Below are 21,150 nucleotides of genomic sequence, written 5' to 3'. Positions count from 1 at the left end.
CCTTTCATGGAACTCAGTTTGTGAGAGTGACATGGACATTTTTCTTAGCCTAGTATGATGAAGATTGTGTAACGTCCATTGTGGACGCAAGGGAGGGTGGGATCTACTTTTCCAGCTTTCACCTTCTTTTCCTTGTTAACCACGCCCTCTATTTAATTTCTTCCTTCCTCCCTTCTTTTTGGCCTTCCCTCCCTCTCTTCTTCTGTTTCTCTCTAACTTCCCTCCCACCGCCGTCTTTCTCTTTTTTCTCTACCTTGTGAACTTAGGCGTCACGGCTCAGCCAAATGTCACCTCCTCTACAAAGCCTTCCCTGGTATCTCCAGGTGGAATTAATGGTCACTCTGCCCGTGTCCTCAGTGCACTGTTTGTGCTGCTATCAGGCTCTGCTTTAATTCTGCCTTCTATTACCTTGATTTGTTTACATGTCTCCCTCCCTCCCTTGACTGCACTCCTTGAAAGCAAGGACCTTGACTTAATCATTTGTTTTTTCTATAGCTCCTAGAAGAGTTCCTGGCACATAGTTGGTGTTGAAAAAATGTTTATTAAATATGAAGTGAGAGGCCCAGACATAGTGGGGGTCTGGGGCTGGACCTTGGGGAGAGAATGTGTTGTGTTGGTACAGAGGAAGGGGCTACTCATCTTCTCTTCATTGACCAGATATCCTGAGAGCTTGTTAGAGGATCAACATTAGTTGCTTTTCCATTAACTTTTGTTTGGTTGGATAAGGCATGGAAGCTGAATTGTCCAGGGTTAGCAGAGGTCATAAAATGGTGGCCAGTAGCCCAAGATTATACAGGCTGCCAAGAATGTAAAGTTTCTGAATTATTTTCTAACTTTAAAAAAATAAAGCAATTTTATCCAAAATTCTGGACTTCTGACTTCTCTTTAAAAATTGAAAAATATTTCAACATTGGGACCACTTTCTTCCACTGCAATTAGCTGCGGCTGAATAGGGCTGTTCTTCAGATGAGACAAGGGCTCTCCAGATTACTGTAGTCTTTATTACTTCCACTTTTTTATATTGAGATATAACTCATATGCCATAAAATTCACCCTTTTAAAGTATGAAATTCAGCGTTTTTTTTTTTTTACTAAAGTCACAGGGTTGTGCAACTATCAGCACTGTCTAATCCCAGATTATTTTCATCATTCCAGAAAGAATCCTTGCATTAATTAGCTGTCATTCCACAGTCCCTCCTCTTCCTGCCTCTGGAACCACTCATCTACTTTCTGTCTCTATGGATTTGCCTGCTGCTGCTGCTGCTGCTGAGTCACTTCAGTCGTGTCCGACTCTGTGTGACCCCATGGACGGAAGCCCACCAGGCTCCCCCGCCCCTGGGATTCTCCAGGCAAGAACACTGGAGTGGGTTGCCATTTCCTTCTCCAATGTGTGAAAGTGAAAAGTGAAAGTGAAGTCGCTCAGTCGTGTCCGACCCTTAGCGACCCCACGGACTGCAGCCTACCAGGCTGCTCCATCCATGGGATTTTCTAGGCAAGAGTACTGGAGTGGCTTGCCATTTCCTTCTCCGGGATTTGCCTGCACTGGGTGTTTAATTGTGTAGCATTTTGTGGCTGGCTTTTTTAACTTAGCATAATGTTTTCATCCATGCTGGCATAGATCAGTACTTCATTAATTTTATGGCTGCATAATATTCCATTGTATGAATGTACCACTTTTGTTTATCTGTTTATCAGTTACTGGACGTTTAGGTTGTATCCACTCTTCGGCTGTTGTGAATACGTCTGCTGTGAACACTGATGAACAAGTTTTTGTGTGACCCCAGTTGTTTCTTATACCCAGTCCAATTGACTCATTTCCACTAATCTTCCTGATTTCAGTAGCTTTAAACCCCTATGTTAGGCATTCCTAGGAGGCACAGCAGGAATGTGCAGGAAAATAGCAGAAAAGGACAGAAGAGATAGTTGGTCCTGAGCACCTCAGGTATAAAAAGAAGATACTGGGTGTCTGCAGGTGACAGGAAATGCCTAAGGAGAACAAGAGAAGGAAAGCAGGGATAGGAGGAAGATACAGGCGAGCTTCATCATGGTTTCTCTAGGACCACAGTTTTAAAAAGGGTCTAGAGACACAACTGAACGACTGAACTGAACTGAACTGAGAGAAAAAGAGGAGGAAGGTGAGTAAAGCATCCCTGCAGATGAGAAGGGCACCAGGCTAGGAGTCAGAAGACTTGTGTCCTAGGCCCACAGGCTCATTTTTGGCTGGTATGACCTTGGTGAGTTACTTCCCTGAAATCCATAGTTTCATTTATGAATTGGACACAGATTTCCTACTCAACCTCACCGGGTTTTCATGAGGGTCAAATAGATGTGACAAAGTGTTATAAAAGTGCAAGCGTGAGAGATTAATCTTCAGAAAAAAACTTCACCTGTGAGGTTTCTAGTTATTGAAGTGACCCCTAAAGATTATGGTCAGAGAAACTCAGCACCTAAGAAGGGCCTTTCTGATGGAAATACAGTTGACCCTTAAACAACATGGGTTTGTATCGTATGAGTCTACTTATCCATGGTTTCAGTAAATATGCAAAAATATATATGTAGAATAATGTGTACACTTGTACAAGACTTGTATTGAAGTGGATAGCTTATCCTTACATAGGCATAAGGTGAGGAATGTTTAATGTAAAATTAGTAATGTTTTAGTTTTCTTACTGGTTTATAACTTTGCTTTTAAAGAATTACATTACCACATAGTATGTTTCCTCTCTCATAATTGGAGAAACTGCCTATAAGCCTATCATCACATTAGATTTTTTAAAAAAGTAACAACGTTTCCAATACTGTATTATGAATGTGACTGTAATACTGTGTGCCATAAAAATTTCATGACCATTCGTTAGCCTTTAGTCTAGGCTACATGAAACAATTGGATCGGTTAGGCTACCACGAAGCAATCATACTGCTGCTTCTTTATTATCAATGTGTAAATTCAGCAATATGTGAACCGTGAACTTCCAGATGTTCAAGCAGGTTTTAGAAAAGGCAGAGGCACCAGAGATCAAATTGCCAACATCCGCTGGATCATGCAGAAAGCAAGAGAGTTCCAGAAAAACATCTATTTCTGCTTCATTGACTATGCCAAAGCCTTTGACTGTGTGGATCACAATAAACTGTGGAACATTCTGAAAGAGATGGGAATACCAAACCACCTGACCTACCTCTTGAGAAACCTGTATGCAGGTCAGGAAGCAACAATTAGAACTGGACATGGAACAACAGACTGGTTCCAAATAGGAAAAGGAGTACGTCAAGGTTGTGTGTTGTCACCCTGCTTATTTAACTTATATGCAGAGTACATCATGAGGAACTCTGGGCTGGAAGAAGCACAAGCTGGAATCAAGATTGCCGGGAGAAATATCAGTAACCTCAGATATGCAGATGACACCACCCTTATGGCAGAAAGTGAAGAGGAACTCAAAAGCCTCTTGATGAAAGTGAAAGAGGAGAGTGAAAAGTTTGACTTGAAGCTCAACCTTCAGAAAACAAAGATCATGGCATCTGGTCCCATCACTTCATGGGAAGTAGATGGGGAAACAGTGTCAGACTTTATTTTTTTGGGCTCCAAAATCACTGCAGATGCTGATTGCAGCCAGGAAATTAAAAGACGCTTACTCCTTGGAAGGAAAGTTATGACCAACTTAGATAGCACATTAAAAAGCAGAGACATTACTTTGCCAACCAAGGTCTGTCTAGTCAAGGCTATGGTTTTTCCCGTGGTCATGTATGGATGTGAGAGTTGGACTGTGAAGAAAGCTGATCGCCAAAGTATTGATGCTTTTGAACTGTGGTGCTGGAGAAGACTCTTGAGAGTCCCTTGGACTGCAAGGAGATCCAACCAGTCCATTCTAAAGGAGATCAGTCCTGGGTGTTCATTGGAAGGACTGATGCTAAAGCTGAAACTGCAATACTTTGGCCACCTCATGCGACGAGTTGACTCACTGGAAAAGGCTCTGATGCTAGGAAGGATTGGGGGTGGGAGGAGACGGGGACGACGGAGAATGAGATGGCTGGATGGCATCACCGAATCTGTGGACATGAGTTTGAGTGAAGTCCGGGAGTTGGTGATGGACAGGGAGGCCTGGCGTGCTGTGATTCATGGGATCGCAAAGAGTCAGACACGACTGAGCGACTGAACTGAACTGAACTGAACTGAAATTATTATACCTAATAAATAAATATGAATTTCTTTTTCACATTACCTTTTCATTTTTGATGTCTAGAAACGACAGGAAAGCCTGGCCTGCTGCAGTCCATGGGGTTGCAAAAAGTCAGACATGACTGAGCAACTGAACAACAATAGTTTGTGATAGGTATAAGGTCTACAGTGTTTTATATAAGATGATATTTTGATAGGTACTGACAGAGGATTCATCTTGTAAAGAGATGACATCAATTTATGGTATCGATAAATACAGTAAAGTTCTGTAAGTGTAGTTTCTCTTCCTTATGATTTTTTAAATAGTATTTTCTTTTTTCGATGTTATTATAAGAATATACTATATAATACATATAAAATATGTGTTAATCAATTATTTATGTTATTGGTAAAGCTTCTGGTCAGTGATAGGGTATTAGTAGTTAACTTTTGGAAGAGTCAAAAGTTATATGTGAATTCACTGCTGGAGGTGGGCTTATCAGCACTCCTAACTCCTGTGATGTTTGTTCAAGGGCCAGCTGTACTTTCATTGCCAGTCCCTTTCCTCAGGAGGATTCTAACTTGTCTGTACTAACTCTCTTTTCCTTCCCAAGTATGGGAAGGGTTTCTCTTTCCCTTACAGATACATGAGAGAGGCCTGTTATGAAGGTCTGATAGTTGAGAGGGTCAGGATTTGAATGGGTTAGACTCTGGAAGTTCCCTGGGGCCCTAAAGGATTAGTACATTAGTTGTGGGCCCAGATTTTGTTAAAGCCCTTATCTGTTTTGAAAATTCCATTGTGGATCACATAATCTTTATTTTTAGTCTAAATTTATACAGTTTTTCCTTACTTCTTATGTAAAGGAGAGGAAGTAGTCAAATACTCCAAGGGTTGAATGAACTGGTACCTAAGGTCTCCTGGGAGAGTAGGGATGAGGAGGAGATGAACTGGGTGTGCCCTGAGGAGACCTTAGTATTGGTTGGATTTTTCTGAGTAGAGAAATAATGAAAATAACTAACAGCTCAGCTATTTAGAATACTAAAAGATGATGCTGTTCAAGTGCTGCACTCAGTATGTCAGCAAATTTGGAAAACTCAACTGTGGTCATATGACTGGAAAAGGTCAGTCTTCGTTCCAATCCCAAAGAAGGACAGTGACAAAGAATGTTCAAACCACCGTACAATTGTGCTTATTTTACCAGCTAGCAAGGTTATGTTTAAAATCCTCCAACCTCATCTTCAGTAGTATGTGAATCAAGAGCTTTCACATGTACAAGCTGGGTTTCAAAGAGGCAGAGGAACCAGAGACCAAATTGCCAATATTCACTGGATTATAGAAAAAACAAAGGAATTCCAGAAAAACATCTACTTCTGCTTCATTGACTATGTTAAAACCTTTGATTGTGTGGATCACAACAAACTGTGGAAAATTCTTGAGAGATGGGAATACCAGACAGGCCACCTTAGCTGTCTCCTGAGAAACCTGTATTCAGGTCAAGAAGCAATGGTTGGAGCCAGACATGGAACAATAGACTAGTTCAAAATTGGGAAAAGTGTACAACAAGGCTGTATATTGTCACCCTGTTTATTTAACTTGTATGCGGAGTACATCATTTGAAATGCTGGACTCGATGGCTCACAAGCTGGAATCAAGATAGCCAGGAGAAATATCAACAACAATATGCAGATGATACCACTCTGATGGCAGAAAGTGAAGAGGAACTAGAAAATCTTTTGAGGGTGAAAGAAGAAAGTGAAAAAGAGGAGAGTTAAAAAGCTGACTTACAACTCAACTTTAAAAAAACTAAGGTCATGGCATCTGATGCCATCACTTCATAGCAAATAGAAGGGGGAAAAGTGGAAACAATGGCAGATTTTATTTCTTTGGGCTCGAAAATCACTGTGGATGGCGACTGCAGCCATAAAATTAAACAACACTTGCTCCTTGGAAGGAAAACTATGACAAACCTAGACTATTAAAAACAGAGATATCACTTTGCCAACAGAGGTCCATCTAGTCAAAGCTGTGGCTTTTCCAGTGGTCATGTATGGATGTGAGAGTTGGACCGTAAAGGAAGGGAGAGCTGAAGAACTGATGCTTTTGAACTGTGGTGTTGGAGAAGACTCTTGAGAGTTCCTTGGACCTCAAGGAGATCCAACCAGTCCATTCTAAAGGAAATCAATCCTGAATACTCATTGGAGGCTGAAGCTCCAATACTTTGGCCACTTGATACAAAGAGCTGACTCATTGAAAAAGACCCTGACGCTGGGAAAGATAGAAGGCAAAAGGAGAAAGGGGTGACAGAGGATGAGATGGTTAGATTGCATTGCCGACTTAACGGACATGAATTTGAGCAAACTCCAGGGGACAGTGAGGGGCAGGGAAGCCTGGTGTGCTGCAGTCCATGGGGTCACAAAGTCACGACTTAGTGACTGATCAGTAACAACAACATTTACTAAGCATTCATTTGTGCTGTTCTTCTAATGCTTCATATACTTAACTCATTTAATCCTCATTAGAGACCCATGAAGTAGGTTTTATTTGCAGAAGAGGAAGGACAGGAGGTAAGAAATTAAATAACTTGTTCTAGTGACATAAACAAAAAAGGTGAAGTCAAGACTCATACTGTCAGCCTTATTCCATAGCAGTGCTCAGAATGTGGTGTGATGTAGCAGAAGGAAGCCCAGGCTTCCAATCAGAAGGCCTAGTGGTCATCACTCCAGTGACCCTAAGAAAAAAGAATGGTTTGTGGCTTGTAATTGTGGGAATTACCCAGCCTCCTTTGGTCAATACCAAGATCTATCTCTATGTTGAATTGGTGGGGCTACCTCCTAACGTAATTGAATGTTAAGTCTAAGAGTGATTACCCTAGTGATTTTATTCACCCATTTCCTCTTTAGTGTGAGACCTGTATGGGAAGGAGGGGAGAGAGAAAAAGTAGAAGGAGGAAAAAGGAGAGTTGGGGGTGGGTGGGAATGACATCAAGCAGGAATGTGCCAGTCAGCGGGGGTGAATTTTCCACTTGGATCTGTGTGGAAACCTGATCTTGCCTCTATTTTTGGTCTCCTTCTCTAACAACTTTTTGCCAGATTGGAATTTTTCTGCACCTGTAACACATTTTTAATGTAATAAGTCTAGGAGAAACCAGGTATTATATCATGCTGGGGCCTGTGATGTGTTTCGTTTCTAGGAGCAAAGGTAGCCCAGACTCCAGTTTATCCCTATAAGGGATTAGTGTATTAGTCACCCTGTAAAAGCTCAATTTATTATGATTTTTTTAAATGTTTCTTTTAGCACTTACTTATAAAAGGTGAAAGGGGAACCACGAATGTGTCTGTGTTCCCTGCTCCCACCTACACCTACAGACACACACACACACACACACACACCACCGCCCCCCCCCCCCCCCGTCACCCTCTGTAAATTTCATATGAACCCAAATTCCATGAAATCAAATCCAGAGGTATTGGCTTTGACCAGTTAGCTTACCTTTGCTGTGATGGACTTTATCATGGTCTGGGCCAGAGGAGTATAGAAAGGTGAGATTATTGTACTAGCCACCCCTCAGTGGAGGACGGACCTGAGTCAGCAGGCTAGTGGTTTCGCTGTTTAGGGTGATCATGTGGGCTTCCTGGGTCAAGACTTAGGTTTGGCCTGTGAAACTGAGCCCTTTCCCATTATGCCAGACTGGCCCTCTTGTGGATATATACCTATGGTTATGTAGGCCTTAAGGCCGTTGCTTCTCCTAGCTTTACCACACAACTGGGGAGCTCTACAGAACTCGTTCCCATCACTGGGTTTAAAAGAAGGAAAACAAAAAAACAAAGCAACAGCTTGAAGCCCATGCTCACATGAGAACATGTGAGGGCACTTCCCTGGTGGTTCAGTGGTTAAGTACCTGCCTTCTAATGCAGGGCATGTGGGTTTGATCCCTGGTCAGGGAGCTGAGACCCCACAAGACGTGGGGCAATTAGAGAGCTTGTGTGCTGCAATGAAGACCCAGCATGACAGAAAAGAAAAAAAAAAAAAGAGAGTGTGAGAGAAAGAGAAGAAAAGAGAGAGCAGAAAGAACACCTGCGGCGGTGGGGCGGCATGGAGCGAGCACTGAACTTAGTGCCCAAGATGCAGGTCTGCATTCCAGCGCTGCCATCCAGGTGAGAGACTGGATCTCAGCTGCTGGTGTTTGAGTTTCGGCGACTATTTAGTTCTCTCTCCCATCCCCCACTCACCAAAATCCTAACTCCTGCCCCCAAATGTGATGTTATAACACGGCAGGAAGAAGCCTGCTTCCAATCAGAAGATCTGAATTCAGATTTGAGCTCTGCCATTTTCTAGCTGTATGTTTAGGGGCAAATGCAAGTTTGATGGGGCCTGAAAATAACTCCATTTTTGATGCTTTCCTTAAGGAAAAGAATACAAAATTATGAGTGTGAGGTTGTTAGGGCCTTCGAAGGGGCTTGTAGAAGTGAAGAACTGAAGGATGCTTCTGAATCTTTCCTGTGTGTGGAATGCAAACAATGATATATCTCTGGACCTATTCATTCCATTACTGCATATGTAAATGGCTCTTGGTATATTTCACTAGAGCCTCAATCAGGTGAGTTTGGAACTTTAAATGTTTTAGGAAATTGAAAAGACTACATACCTGGATGGTTATCAGTAAAATGTCTAAGGCTGTTGGCTCCTCAGGTGTTGAGAGAGACTTCCTCTGGCTTTGCAGTTTTGAGATCTGCATCCATTTTCCATTGAAAAATGAATAGAGCATCTCCACTTCTCTGATGGTGACTATGAGGATGTTTCCATGCCGATCTTTAATGGGTTCATAGTAAACTCTTCCCAAGTTGTGTGTCCCAAGTAAATTCTAGAAATGAACAGATTTCTGGTAGCTTTGATCATGTGCAAACAAAACAACATAACTGCAGCAGAAGACACTGAATAATGATCTGATGCTTCTGAGAAACTGTTTTGTTGTTACGCAGACTTAAACCTACAGTATGTAGCATCATAGAATTGTACTTAACAGAAGCTCACAGAAAATGTCTTTACCATAAACCTGCGAAGATTATAGCAAGAGGCACAAAATTATGTTTTTTTAAGCAAATTTAATGTCTGTAAATATCTCTTACCCACATAGACACACCAGCACATAAACCTCAGTTACCAGCACTTGAAGAGAATCCCAGATGTTTTAAAGAAAAATGCCTGATATTTCAAGTATGCTACTTGTGGAGTTTTCAAGAGATCTACGGTAAGCTGGTATGAAGTGGGGTTGTTCAAAATGAAGAAGTGAATTGACAATGTAGCACATTGTACAGGTCCCCAAATGACTGCACATTCCCTTCAAGATACTTTAATTGGAAGACTGGCCTGGTTTGACTTATCTGCATTTCAGAGAGTTCTATTTATTTAAAATTTTGTTGAAATTGTTTGTGAGCTAGGTTGACAAGGTAGACAATACTTTGAGAAAGGTAAGAAGAGAAGGAGGTCACATTAAATTGTGGAGGGGCCCAGGCAGATGTTATTAAAATAAGCAAGTTTACAAATATGCAAAGTTTAAAGATTTTTAACTTAGAGCATTGGATGAATAGGATAAAATCCCCCTTTCCTTTGAATATCTATGGTTTTTAAAAAAGTATTAATCATCTCAGAGCTTAGCTGTGATTTTTGTGAGCTCACATAAGTGCTGACAAGATAACCTGTTAGCAGGAGAGCAAAAGTAGAACTGGAATTTGTAAAAGTAATTAGGACGACCTAAAAATGAATGAGCCAGCTGATCAGTATCCACATTTACAAAAACACTGGAATGATCATCATAGGTAGGGACTGTGTCTTTTTTTTCTTCTTCCTAATTTACAAGGACAGAATGCATACCGATAAATAAATTTCATAAATAATTATTGACATTATAAAAATTCATTTGGCAGGCTTACTATTTTAAAGAATGGCCTAAATACTCAGTCAGATTATCGCTTTCCAACAATTAACTTCTAGGGAAAATAGGGAAATGGCAACCCACTCCAGTATTCTTCCCTGGAAAATCCCATGGACCGAGGAGCCTGGTAGGCTACAGTCCATGGGGTCGCAAAGAGTCGGACACGACTAAGCGACTTCACTTCAAGGCTCTTAATACAGCCTTATATATAAAGCAGTTTGCTGCAAGGTCATACTGGCTTAATCAGCAATGGCATGCTGGTAAACTGGCCATCAAAAAAAAAGTCCTAATATATAGAATATGCCAATTTTTGTGGTGTAAATACTCCTGCAATATTTTATTTCACATTACCAAAAGTTTGATAGCAGGCTTTGAAAAGTTCTGAATGCTGAACAGTTGGCTCTTCTGAGTGAGTACAAGTTGACTCCAGCACATTACTGCTGTTAAGTCTTTACTTATCCTGGTGTTGAGTTTCAGACTGGCTGCTGTTCATTAACACTTAGACTTTTGAAAAATGACTTACTCTTTCTGGCCCTGAGCTTCATCAGCTAAAATTAAGAGTCCTTATAGCTCAGACATCTTTTGTGCTAACTCTTACCTTAGAGAGTGATGGATTAAATCAAGCAATGTATAAGAAAGTATTTTGTACACTCTCAAGCTTGATACAGGTAGGTAGGGTATAGGCTTGCTTTGCTGCTCCAACTGGAAAACAACACTTACTTGTTTTTCAGATTCACCTCAGGTCTCACCTTCTCTGGGAGGACCTTCTCAACTCTCATAGGTAGGATTTAGCATCTCCTCTTTTGTCCCCTACTGGTTCCTGTACCAACTTGTATCTTAGCATGACCCTGGCTCTCCTGTGTTTGATGTAAATGTCGTGAGATCCATCTCTGTTTCTCTGGGTTCCTTGCACAGTGCATGGTACATAGTAATAGCTCAAGAAATTTTTGTTATCTGAATTAACATATTATCATTAGGACACTGGAAAATATGATTTGCTTTGGATCAAAGTGGGTGGGTAGACATCAAATGAGATGATATTTAGGCAGAGTTATTATCATTGGTCCACTGTTAGCTTTGGATGTGTTGACTATGGGACTAAACAAGAAAGCACTAAAAATCTTTCTGAAATTCTATATTGATAATTAATTGAATTAGACAGCTCTGGGAAGAGCCCAATGTAAAAGAAGAATATCCTTGTGAAAGTAAATTGCAGCCATATTCTAAGGGGACAACTGTGGGGTTCTTTAGAGCCTAAAGGAAAAACAGACCATGTTAATACCTGTTGTACTATGCAGTCAAGATTAGGAGATATGGGAACCCTGAGGATTCTACATGGTAAAGAGGGATAAACGCCATATGATGGCTCACCAGCAAGCATCTAGGGTGTAACCACAGCACATTGCAGGGGTATCAGTAAGCCCTAGACATATGCACAATACTTAAAGATCTTTATTCAGTTTGGAGTGCCACGGGAAGTTGAAGGAAATCTGGAATAAGATATGAAGGCCTGGAAAATAATAAAATTTGGGGAAAACCCTTTTGCCCCCATCTTGAAAAATGAAAAAGACATAATATTCATGAATTGTTACCTGGCTTTAGCTCATTAACACTTATTTCTAAAAACTGTGGAGAAGGAATCTAAAAAAATTGTAGAAATAAATTTATTTGCAAAACAGAAATTGAGTCACAGATGTACGAAGCAAACTTGTAGTTACCAAGGGGGACAAGATAGGGGGAGATAAATTGGGAGATTTGGATTGGCATATACACACTTCTATATATAAAATAGATAACTAATAGAGACAAGACCTAGAATATAATTCAGGGAACTCCACTCAGTATTTTTTAATTGCCTATATGGGAAAAGAATCTGAAAAAGACTGGATATATGTAAATATGTAACTCTTTGCTGTACATCTGAAACTAACTCAACATTTTAATCAACTGTACTCCAGTAAAAATTTAAAAAATAAGTGAGTTCACAAAAATAAAATAAAAGCTGTAGAGGAGGGACGTTTAGTATAACCCAATCTGTAATGTCAGATTATTAATATATTTTGAGGTTAAGTAGTTCGGACATCTCTCAGTGTAGGAGGAATGTACACCTCTGCCTTTTGGGGCCTCTGCCATTTTCCTAAAAGTAGGGAAAACATAGTGGGGTCTTGGTCACTTACAGGCTTTCTAATCTTTTCTTTTTTAATCCAAATGTTGGCAGATACTTATCTCTCCTGCTCAGGTAGTATTCATATGTTTTGTGTGTTTGCTCAGTTACTGGGTCACATCTGACTCTTTGTGATCTTTGTGGACTGTAGCTTACTAGGCTCCTCTGTCCATGGAATTTTCCAGGCAAGAATACGAGAGTATGTTGCCATTTCCTACTCCAGGGGATCTTCCCAACCCAAGGATTGAACCTGCATCTCTTCTGTCTCCTGCATTGGCAGGTGGATTCTTTACCACTGTGACTTTACCTTCTTCCAGATAAAGTTTTCTGGGTCAGGAAGATCTGCTGGAGAAGGGATAGGCTACCCATTCTAGTATTCTTGGGCTTCCTTTGTGGCTCAATTGGTAAAGAATCCGCCTGCAGTGTGGGAGACCTGGGTTCGATCCCTGGGTTGGGAAGATCCCCTGAAGAAGGGAAAGGCTACCCACTCCAGTATTCTGACCTGGAGAATTCCATGGGCTGTATAGTCCATGGGATCGCAAAGAGTTGGACATGACTGAGTGACTTCTTCACTTCATTTCACTTCACTTCATTACTAAATAGACTCTAAATGATGAAGAATAGACTTTCACTTTTTCTTTTTAGACTATAATGTAGATAATTTGTTCTCCTCAAAATTTTTGTTGGCTTTTTGTAAAATGAATACACAATAAGATGATGAAATATTGGGGAAAAATGCAGGCTGTGGAGTTGTATTTGTGAGAGTTTATATCCATACTCTGCTATTTCATATTTGTGAAACCCTGGGCAAGTTATTTTCCTTTTCTAGGCCTCAGTTTTATCTTGTGTTAAGTGAATGCCAATAATAGTACTTTCACATTATGGTGTGGTGAAGATAATGAGCTATAGTTTGTAAAGAACTTAGCACACTGCCTGGCATTTACTCTGTTAGGTAAATGAAAGTTATTGTTTTGTGATTGTTATTTATTATCATGTATTAAAGAGCCTCCCTATAGAGCAGAAACTGGAAAATAAGGCTCAGAAGGCACAGCGGTTTGCATGTGCTATGATGAGGTATTCACAGCCCCCTGAGGGGGAGAAAGATGGCAAGGAAGACCTGTGCGTACCGTGGTCAAATGTCTGGGCCACTCTCGAGAGAATGTAAGTCACAGAATGACATGGTCAGGACCTTTTATTGGCTACTCTGGCAGGAGTGTGGAGAATGGATTTGAGGGTGTGAAGACTAGAAGCAGGAGGAAGACTTTGGAAGCTTTTGATATAACTGGGGTAATGAGGCAGTGGTAGTGATGCTGGAAATGGGAGGAGATTAAAATGAGATATACCATAGATAAAGCAACAGGGTTCATGTATGGCTGATGCCAATCCAGCTATTTAAGAATGCTTTTTCTCAGAACATTGTAAGAAATGTTAGTTTAGTAAAGAGACCTAAAATATTACATATAAATCTCCCAAAATTTATATTTCTTCCTCTTTTGTAAAGTTTTTCCTGTGCCCTGTCATCCCCTCCTCCCCCAAAAAGAGTGGCTTGGGTAGTTCCAGACATTTTCATTTAAAGATCAGTAAGGAACTTGGGCAATATTTCCTACAAAAAAGATGAAAGTGACTTCTATTATTTAAGCAGTCAGTGCTTTGGCCTGTGGCGCTGTAAGGGGTGTCATTTTGAGTACTACAAGGCACTGGTCACTGTGAGGGGCTAGAGAACTATCCAGGTGGTAACTATGGCATGAGGTACGTTTCTGTAATCCCTTTTCCCTTTGGTTAGATAGAGCATCCTCAAGTGTGATTTTAGGGGTAGAGAGGTTGGGCTGATAAATACACTTACCCAAGTAGTTGGTAAAGAGGATCTGCATGTGCCACATATGGTGGATATAGTGATAACCAAGACAGAGGCATGATCTCAGGGACTCACAATCCAAGCTGACACTGACCAAAAATGATATGAGTAATTAACAAATGGGATTATGGTCACCGTTCTGAATGAAGAACACAAGGTGCTCTGTGAGTGATTCACTTAGTTGGGAGATCAGAGAAAGCTCCCTGAGGAAGTATAAAAATGAAGCTGGGTAAAGCAATTATCCTTCAATAAAAAATAAATTAATTAAAAAAGTGAAGCTGAGATCTGAAGGATATGTAGGAATTAGTGAGACAAAGAAGCAGAAGCAGATTCTAATCGGAGGAAATAGCATTCAAGCTAGCAAAGGAGACTGAGCCAGACCAGGAAGTTGGAAAAATCTGGAAAGTGTGGAGTCATGAAAGCCAAATGATGTGGCAATTTAAAATTTTAAAATGAATAAGAGCATTGTATCAAATGCTACTGAGATGTCAGCCGCAAAGAGGATTTAAAAGTGTCTGTCAGATATAGTGAAGCTGAAATCACTGGAGGGATGGATGCAAGATTTTTAGGGGCTGGCACCACACATTTTGGGGGCCCTCTTTAAGATAAAGAATTACAAATATGAAGGTTAGATATAAAAGTCATTAAAAAAATAAAAGTGAATATTTTAGACTGAGAAAGAAAATCTCCCCCAATACTGGAGTATTTGAATTTTTGATCTGTGATTTCTTTAGGCATGCATGCATACTCAGTCGCTCAGTTGTGTCCAACTCTTTGCGACCCTATGAACTGTAGCCCACCAGACACCTCTGTCCATGGAATTCTATAGGCAAAAATACTGGATTGGGTTGCCATCTCCTTCTCCAGGGGATCTTCCCAACCCAAAGATTCAATCCTGTGTCTTCTGCATTGGCAGGCAGATTTTTTAACCACCGAGCCATCTGGGAAGCCCTTTCTTTCGGCAGTTTACCAGAAATGCTTGCTGATTGTAATTCAACTTCCCCTCCCTAAACACTCTACAGCTCCCACACCCACAGGGGATCATGCAAATGGGGGACCGTGAAGCTCAAGATTTATGAGTGTCATCTGCCTCTGATTCTTGGTGGTCTGAGAGAGCGGTTTGGTAGGCATGATGGTAGCAAAATCGGGGAGAGAGCGTGGAACTCAGTGGGAAGTGAGGAAATGAATGGAGAAAGAGAATGTTGGCTGCTCTTTCACGTTTGGCTCTAAAGAGGAGAAGAGAGACTGCAGTTGAAGGGAGAGAAGAACTGAAGTCTAGAGCACGTGTGAGATGAGCCTTTGGTGAGAGGAGTGAGACTTCATCTGCTGGAATGGGGAGAAGGAAGAGGAGGTAGTGTCAATGCAAAGAGGCTTTTCAGTTTGGTCGCAAATAATTATTTCCCATTTATTTTCTTAAAGAGTTATACAGTAAACTATAACCTGATGTGGGGATGGAAAGTGTGGGGAAGGGGAAGGGATGTGGTAGGATGAAGGAGGTTTTAAATAGTTGCCTTGTAATTTGGGAAAGTGAATTCAGTAGAGAAACAGAACGTGATCAGTAGGTAATATTATATGTGAGAATTGTAGTAATGACACAAAACATAAAGCCAATCATACCCCCTGCCCCTGTTTAGTAATTTTATTTTATTTTTAATGAAGCAGTGTGCAACTGCTCTAGTGTAGTGAATGCGTGTTGGATTCATCCAGGCTTGGATCTTTTACAAATAAGTAATGTGGAGGGAGAGAGTAGCCAGAAATTTAGAGGATTTTCAAGGGGGTAATTATTATGGGCCAAATAATCTAAGTTAGACAAAGAGGAAAATGACCTCAGAAGAGGGTAGATGCATTATGAAAAGTGATGGGGGCTGATATATTGGGGGACCAAATCCAAGAGCTATTTCAATGGAAGTAATAGTTGAGTAGGCTGCACTGACCATTATGGCTTCTCTCTAGCCCCTCAGTGTTTAAATGCAATGACTTGTGACAGCCTAGTTCTCTGATACTAGATGAAGATGTTCTGGCAAGACTCTAATAAACATAAAATAAAGAGCCCCATGTGAAATTCTAAAGTTGTTCAGTTTGTAATCTAAACATGCCTGGGTTGTATGGTAGGCTAATGGGAGGGTCTGCTAAGGACTCCTGAAAAAGAACTTTACTAAGGGACCAAGGGGCCTATTGAGAATGAAGTTTGTCCTAAACAAAGAGCTGTTTTTGAGGTATAGTGGCTTCGTCCAATTATAGCTGGTCAGTGATGAAAGGAAAACCTTTTTTGAATTTAGCACAGCCATCATGGCCCAGCTCCAAGAACATCTTGAGTTGAAGGAGAAGATTATGCAATCAAGAGTGAGTTGAATTTGCACTGGCCATCATCTATTTTACATATGGTAATGTATATGTTTCAATGCTGTTCTCTCAATCATCCCATCCTTGCCTTCTCCCACTGAGTCCAAATTCTATTCTTTACATCTGTGACTCCTTTGCTGCCCTGAATGCAGGATCATGGTTACTGTCTTTCTAAATTCCATATATATACATCAGGGCACCCAAAGCTGGTGCTCTGGGACAACACAGAGGCATAGGTTGGGGGGGGGAGGGAGGTAGGAGGGGGATTCAGGATGGGGGGAACACATGTACACCTGTGGCCAATTCATGATGATGTATGGAAAAAAAATCACAATATTGTGATTATCCTCCAATTAAATAAATTAATGAAAAAAAGAGTGAGTTGAAATTGAGGGCACTTTTTTTTTTTTTGAGACCTTACTGAAGACACAGGCTAAAGACAAAGGAGAGAAGGAAAGGTATACCATTTGAATGAAGAGTTTCAAAGAATAGCAAGGAGAGATGAGAAAGCCTTCCTCAGTGATCAATCAAATAAATAGAGGGACGCAACAGAATGGGAAAGACTAGAGACGTCTTCAAGAAAATTAGAGATATCAAGGGATGATTTCATGCAAACGTAGGCACAATGAAGAACAGAAATGATATGGACTTAACAGAAGCAGGAGATATTAAGAAGAGGTGGCAAAAATACACAGAAAACTATACAAAAAAGATCTTGATGACCCAGATAACCGTGGTGGTGTGATCACTCACCTAGAGCCAGACATCCTGGAATGCAAAGTCAAGTGGGCCTTAGGAAGCATCACTACAAACAAAGCTAGTGGAGGTGATGGAATTTCAGTTGAATTATTTCAAATCCTAAAAGATGATGCTGTGAAAGTGCTGCACTCAATATGCCAACAAATTTGGAAAGCTCAGCAATGGCCACAGGACTGGAAAAGGTCAGTTTTCATTCCAATCCCAAAGAAAGGCAATGTCAAAGAATGTTCAAACTGCCACACAATTGCACTCATCTCACACTCTAGCAAAGTAATGCTCAAAATTCTCCAAGCCAGGCTTGAACAGTACATGAACCGTGAACTTCCAGATGTTCAAGCTGGATTTAGAAAAGGCTGAGGAACCAGAGATCAAATTGCCAACATCTGTTGGATCATCAAAAAAGCAAGAGAGTTCCAGAAAAATGTCTATTTCTGCTTTATTGACAATGCCAAAGCCTTTGACTGTGTGGATCACAAGAAACTGTGGAAAATTCTGAAAGAGATGGGAATACCAGACCACCTGACCTGCCTCCTGAGAAATCTGTATACAGGTCAAGAAGCATCCGTTAGAAATGGACATGGAATAACAGACTGGTTCCAAATTGGGAAAGGAGTATGTCAAGGCTGTGCATTGTCACCTTGCTTATTTAACTTATATGCAGAGTACATCATGAGAAATGCCAGGCTGGATGAAGCACAAGCTGGAATCAAGATTGCCGGGAGAAATATCAATAACCTCAGATATGCAGATGACACTACCCTTATGGTAGAAAGTGAAGAGGAACTAAAGAGCCTCTTGATGAAAGTGAAAGAAGAGAGTGAAAAAGTTGGCTTAAAACTCAGCCCTCAGAAAACGAAGATCATGGCATCTGGTCCCATCACTTCATGGCAAATAGATGGAAACAGTGGCAGACTTTATTTTTGGGGGCTCCAAAATCACTACAGATGGTGACTGTAGCCATGAAGTTAAAATACGCTTGCTCCTTGAAAGAAAAGCTATGACCCAACTAGACAGCATGTGAAAAAGCAGAGATATTACTTTGCCGACAAAGGTCCATTTAGTCAAAGCTATGGTTTTCCCAGTAGTCATGTATGGATGTGAGAGTTGGACTATAAATTAAGCTGAACACCAACAAATTGATGCTTTAGAACTGTGGTGTTGAAGAAGACTCTTGAGAGTTCCTTGGACTGCAAGGAGATCCAACCAGTCCATCCTAAAGGAAATCAACCCTGAATATTCACTGGAAGGACTGATGCTGAAGCTGAAACTCCAATACTTTGGCCACCTGATCTGAAGAACTGATTCGTTGGAAAAGACCCTAATGCTGGGAAAGACTGAAGGTAGGAGAAGGGGACGACAGAGAATGAGATGGTTGGATGGCATTACCAACTCAATGGACATAAGTTTGAGTAAGTTCCGGGAGGTGGTGATGGACAGGGAAGCCTGGCGTGCTGCAGTCCGTGGTGTCACAAAGAGTTGGACATGACTCAGCGACTGAACAACATCAATAACCCATCACTGATAAAGCCTCATCGATACTTTAAAGATCCTAATTCTATGTAGCAGAGGTTTTCTTGTGCTAAGAACCACAAATTCAGATAATATTGAAACAAAAAACAAAACAATGAAAGGGAAACCCAGAAATGCCTGGTTAGAATTCAATGTCATTTCTAAGAGGAGCTCTGTAACCAACAAAGATTCTTGCAGGGCTTGGAGATCTGATTTCATTGGGTTAATAGTACAGAAGGGTTAAATTCAGAATGAAAGATAAGTCTTTAAGAGTTTTTTGGTCTTGTTTTTTAATTATCAAATGTGTATGCAGATAGATTTGTTTTCCCATAACATCAAGCCAAGAAACTAAAATATCTGAGGGTCTCTTTTTCCATCTCCATACACTCACATATATCCACAGGATGCCAAAACATCCAGAACTCATCAAGAGAGCTAATCAAACTCTTATTGTGCAAATGATGAAACTCGGATCCAGAAAGCAGAAATGAGGTGACTGATTAACATTAGATCCAGAATTCCAGTCTCTTTACTCCCTGTTTACTTCTAGATTCTTCAAGATAAACCTCCTTTCCTCTCCCTGGAGAGTGCCAAAAGCACAGGTTCACTACAAAGACAGGTGTGCAGCTCAGAGTATCCAAGAAGACTTCATATGTCTAAGGATCTGAAACAGCAAGGAGCCCACCCTTTCCCTTTCCAGGTGGGATTGGTAACTTAACTGACATGTGTTTCCAAAATTTCCTTGGAGGTCTAGGTTGAAACCTGGCCCCTCACCTGTAGCTGGGCTGTTGCTGCAAGCATCTTCTGCCGAGTTTGTAGTACTGTGGACGAGGACATGGAGATAGGTACGCTCTGCCTCAACCACCTTATATCTTCCCACATACAAGACAGCTGCAAAAGAAGTCACGAGGCCATATCATCATCCCAGCTAGTGCATGATTTAGGTTGTGGCATCAAAGCAAAGCAGGGAGAAGGAAACCTGACACCCGATGTTTGTTCTCCCGTCCATTTTCAGATACATGCAAAACAACTTTTTGATCTCCATCCAACTGGAAAAAGATCTGAATGTTAATGAAACAATCAGGTCCCTATTTTAGTCTTTGCCAAATGATCCCATAACTCAGAGTAGTGGAGACACAATCTGACAGGATGGAAGCTTCTTTGCTTTGAAAACATAGGGTACTATTTTAGCATTTTTAATGACAAAGGTCATTTTGGGGCAGAAAGAGACCATTGAGATAATTTACTCCCACTCCAATATTTTGATCATTGGAGACTCCTCAACTTCTCACCCAAAGTTTTAGAGATTTATGTGAGGTACTGTTGGTGCAAAGTGGGGAAGAATAAAATTAGAACTCAGGATACCTTTGTGAACCACAGAAAATCTTGTGTAATGGAACTGGTGTGAGAGTCATCTATTTCAACAATCGGTATTTGATCTTCATTGGTGACTAACATATTGTCTTTGTAATAAAATATAACAGCTATGTAGAGTCCCCTAAAAAGAAAAAGCAAAATAAAAATTGTCCTCAACCATCTTCTCCAAGTCTGAATCATGGAAATAATATTTTTGGGCATGATAAATGATAATTTAAAATATACCTATGAAAATATTCCTGTTAAGTACCACAAATTTATTGGTTAAAATTCAAAGAAATAACTCTTTTGTCCAGATTCTCAGAAGAAAGGTGAATTTTATATTCTTAAATAATAAAACAGAAATATTTACCAAGTTTCCACTCAGAACCAAAATCAGTAGACTCCTGAGATGCTAACACTTCCTGGAAAAACTACAAAGGACCCACCGTTTCAAGGTCTTCACAAACTTATTTGAGGAATGGAATAGGTGTTTCAGGCTCCTAGAGACTGACTGCTTGCGGCCCGAGGTTTGCAATTTTGAAGTTTCTGGAACACAGGAAAAAATACAGTGTAAATTTCACTGGAAGAAGAGCACTCTCAGAGCCTTCTTCCCATCTTTTGGTCTTTCCCTCCCCGGTCCTCAGTGCACTTATATTCAGTTTCAGAGGGACTCAGCTCTTTCACTTTGTCTAGAAGCTTCTGTGTCTTGAGATACCAGTGGTTAACTCAGTTAATGAATAGCTCCTGAAAAATGTTGAAGATGAGTAACGTTTATAACTCCAGGGGAAATCACTCAGGTGTTCTGTTTATATCCTCCTTATTTATTATGAGGTGGGATAAAAAGAAAACTTTTGTCCCCAGCCTATATTGCCTTTTAATATTCACCCACTTCTCAATGTTGGCAAAGCTCTTATTGCAAAGCTCTACATATTCCATTAATTTTTTTCATTGTAAAATTAATATAGGCACATTACAGGAAGTCTGGAGCATAGAAAATGAACAAAGCCCCACACATGACATCCTGCCACTTTAGCAGAACCATTGCTAATATTCTGGGGTAGTTTTTTTTTTTTTT

At 40.6% G+C, this 21,150-nt stretch overlaps 1 protein-coding gene across 1 annotated transcript in view; it reads right to left on the bottom strand.

Moving 5' to 3' along the window:
• Positions 1-21,150, bottom strand: part of ANKFN1 (ankyrin repeat and fibronectin type III domain containing 1) — a 303,707-nt gene that overhangs the window by 44,866 nt on the left and 237,691 nt on the right. Inside the window, exons 10-13 of the mRNA XM_055399005.2 lie at positions 20,522-20,621; positions 20,082-20,214; positions 19,491-19,607; positions 8,800-9,015 (exon numbers count right to left, since the gene is read on the bottom strand). Of these exons, the coding sequence (XP_055254980.2) occupies positions 8,800-9,015; positions 19,491-19,607; positions 20,082-20,214; positions 20,522-20,621 (566 nt within the window). The remainder of the gene's footprint in view (positions 1-8,799; positions 9,016-19,490; positions 19,608-20,081; positions 20,215-20,521; positions 20,622-21,150) is intronic.

This window comes from Moschus berezovskii, chromosome 20 (genome assembly GCF_049115385.1).
Source record: "Moschus berezovskii isolate FMDL1 chromosome 20, NW_MosBer_1.0, whole genome shotgun sequence".
NCBI lineage: Eukaryota > Metazoa > Chordata > Mammalia > Artiodactyla > Moschidae > Moschus > Moschus berezovskii.
The sequence above is the reverse complement of the archived record's forward strand: the minus strand, read 5'-3'. Positions and strand labels throughout refer to the sequence as shown.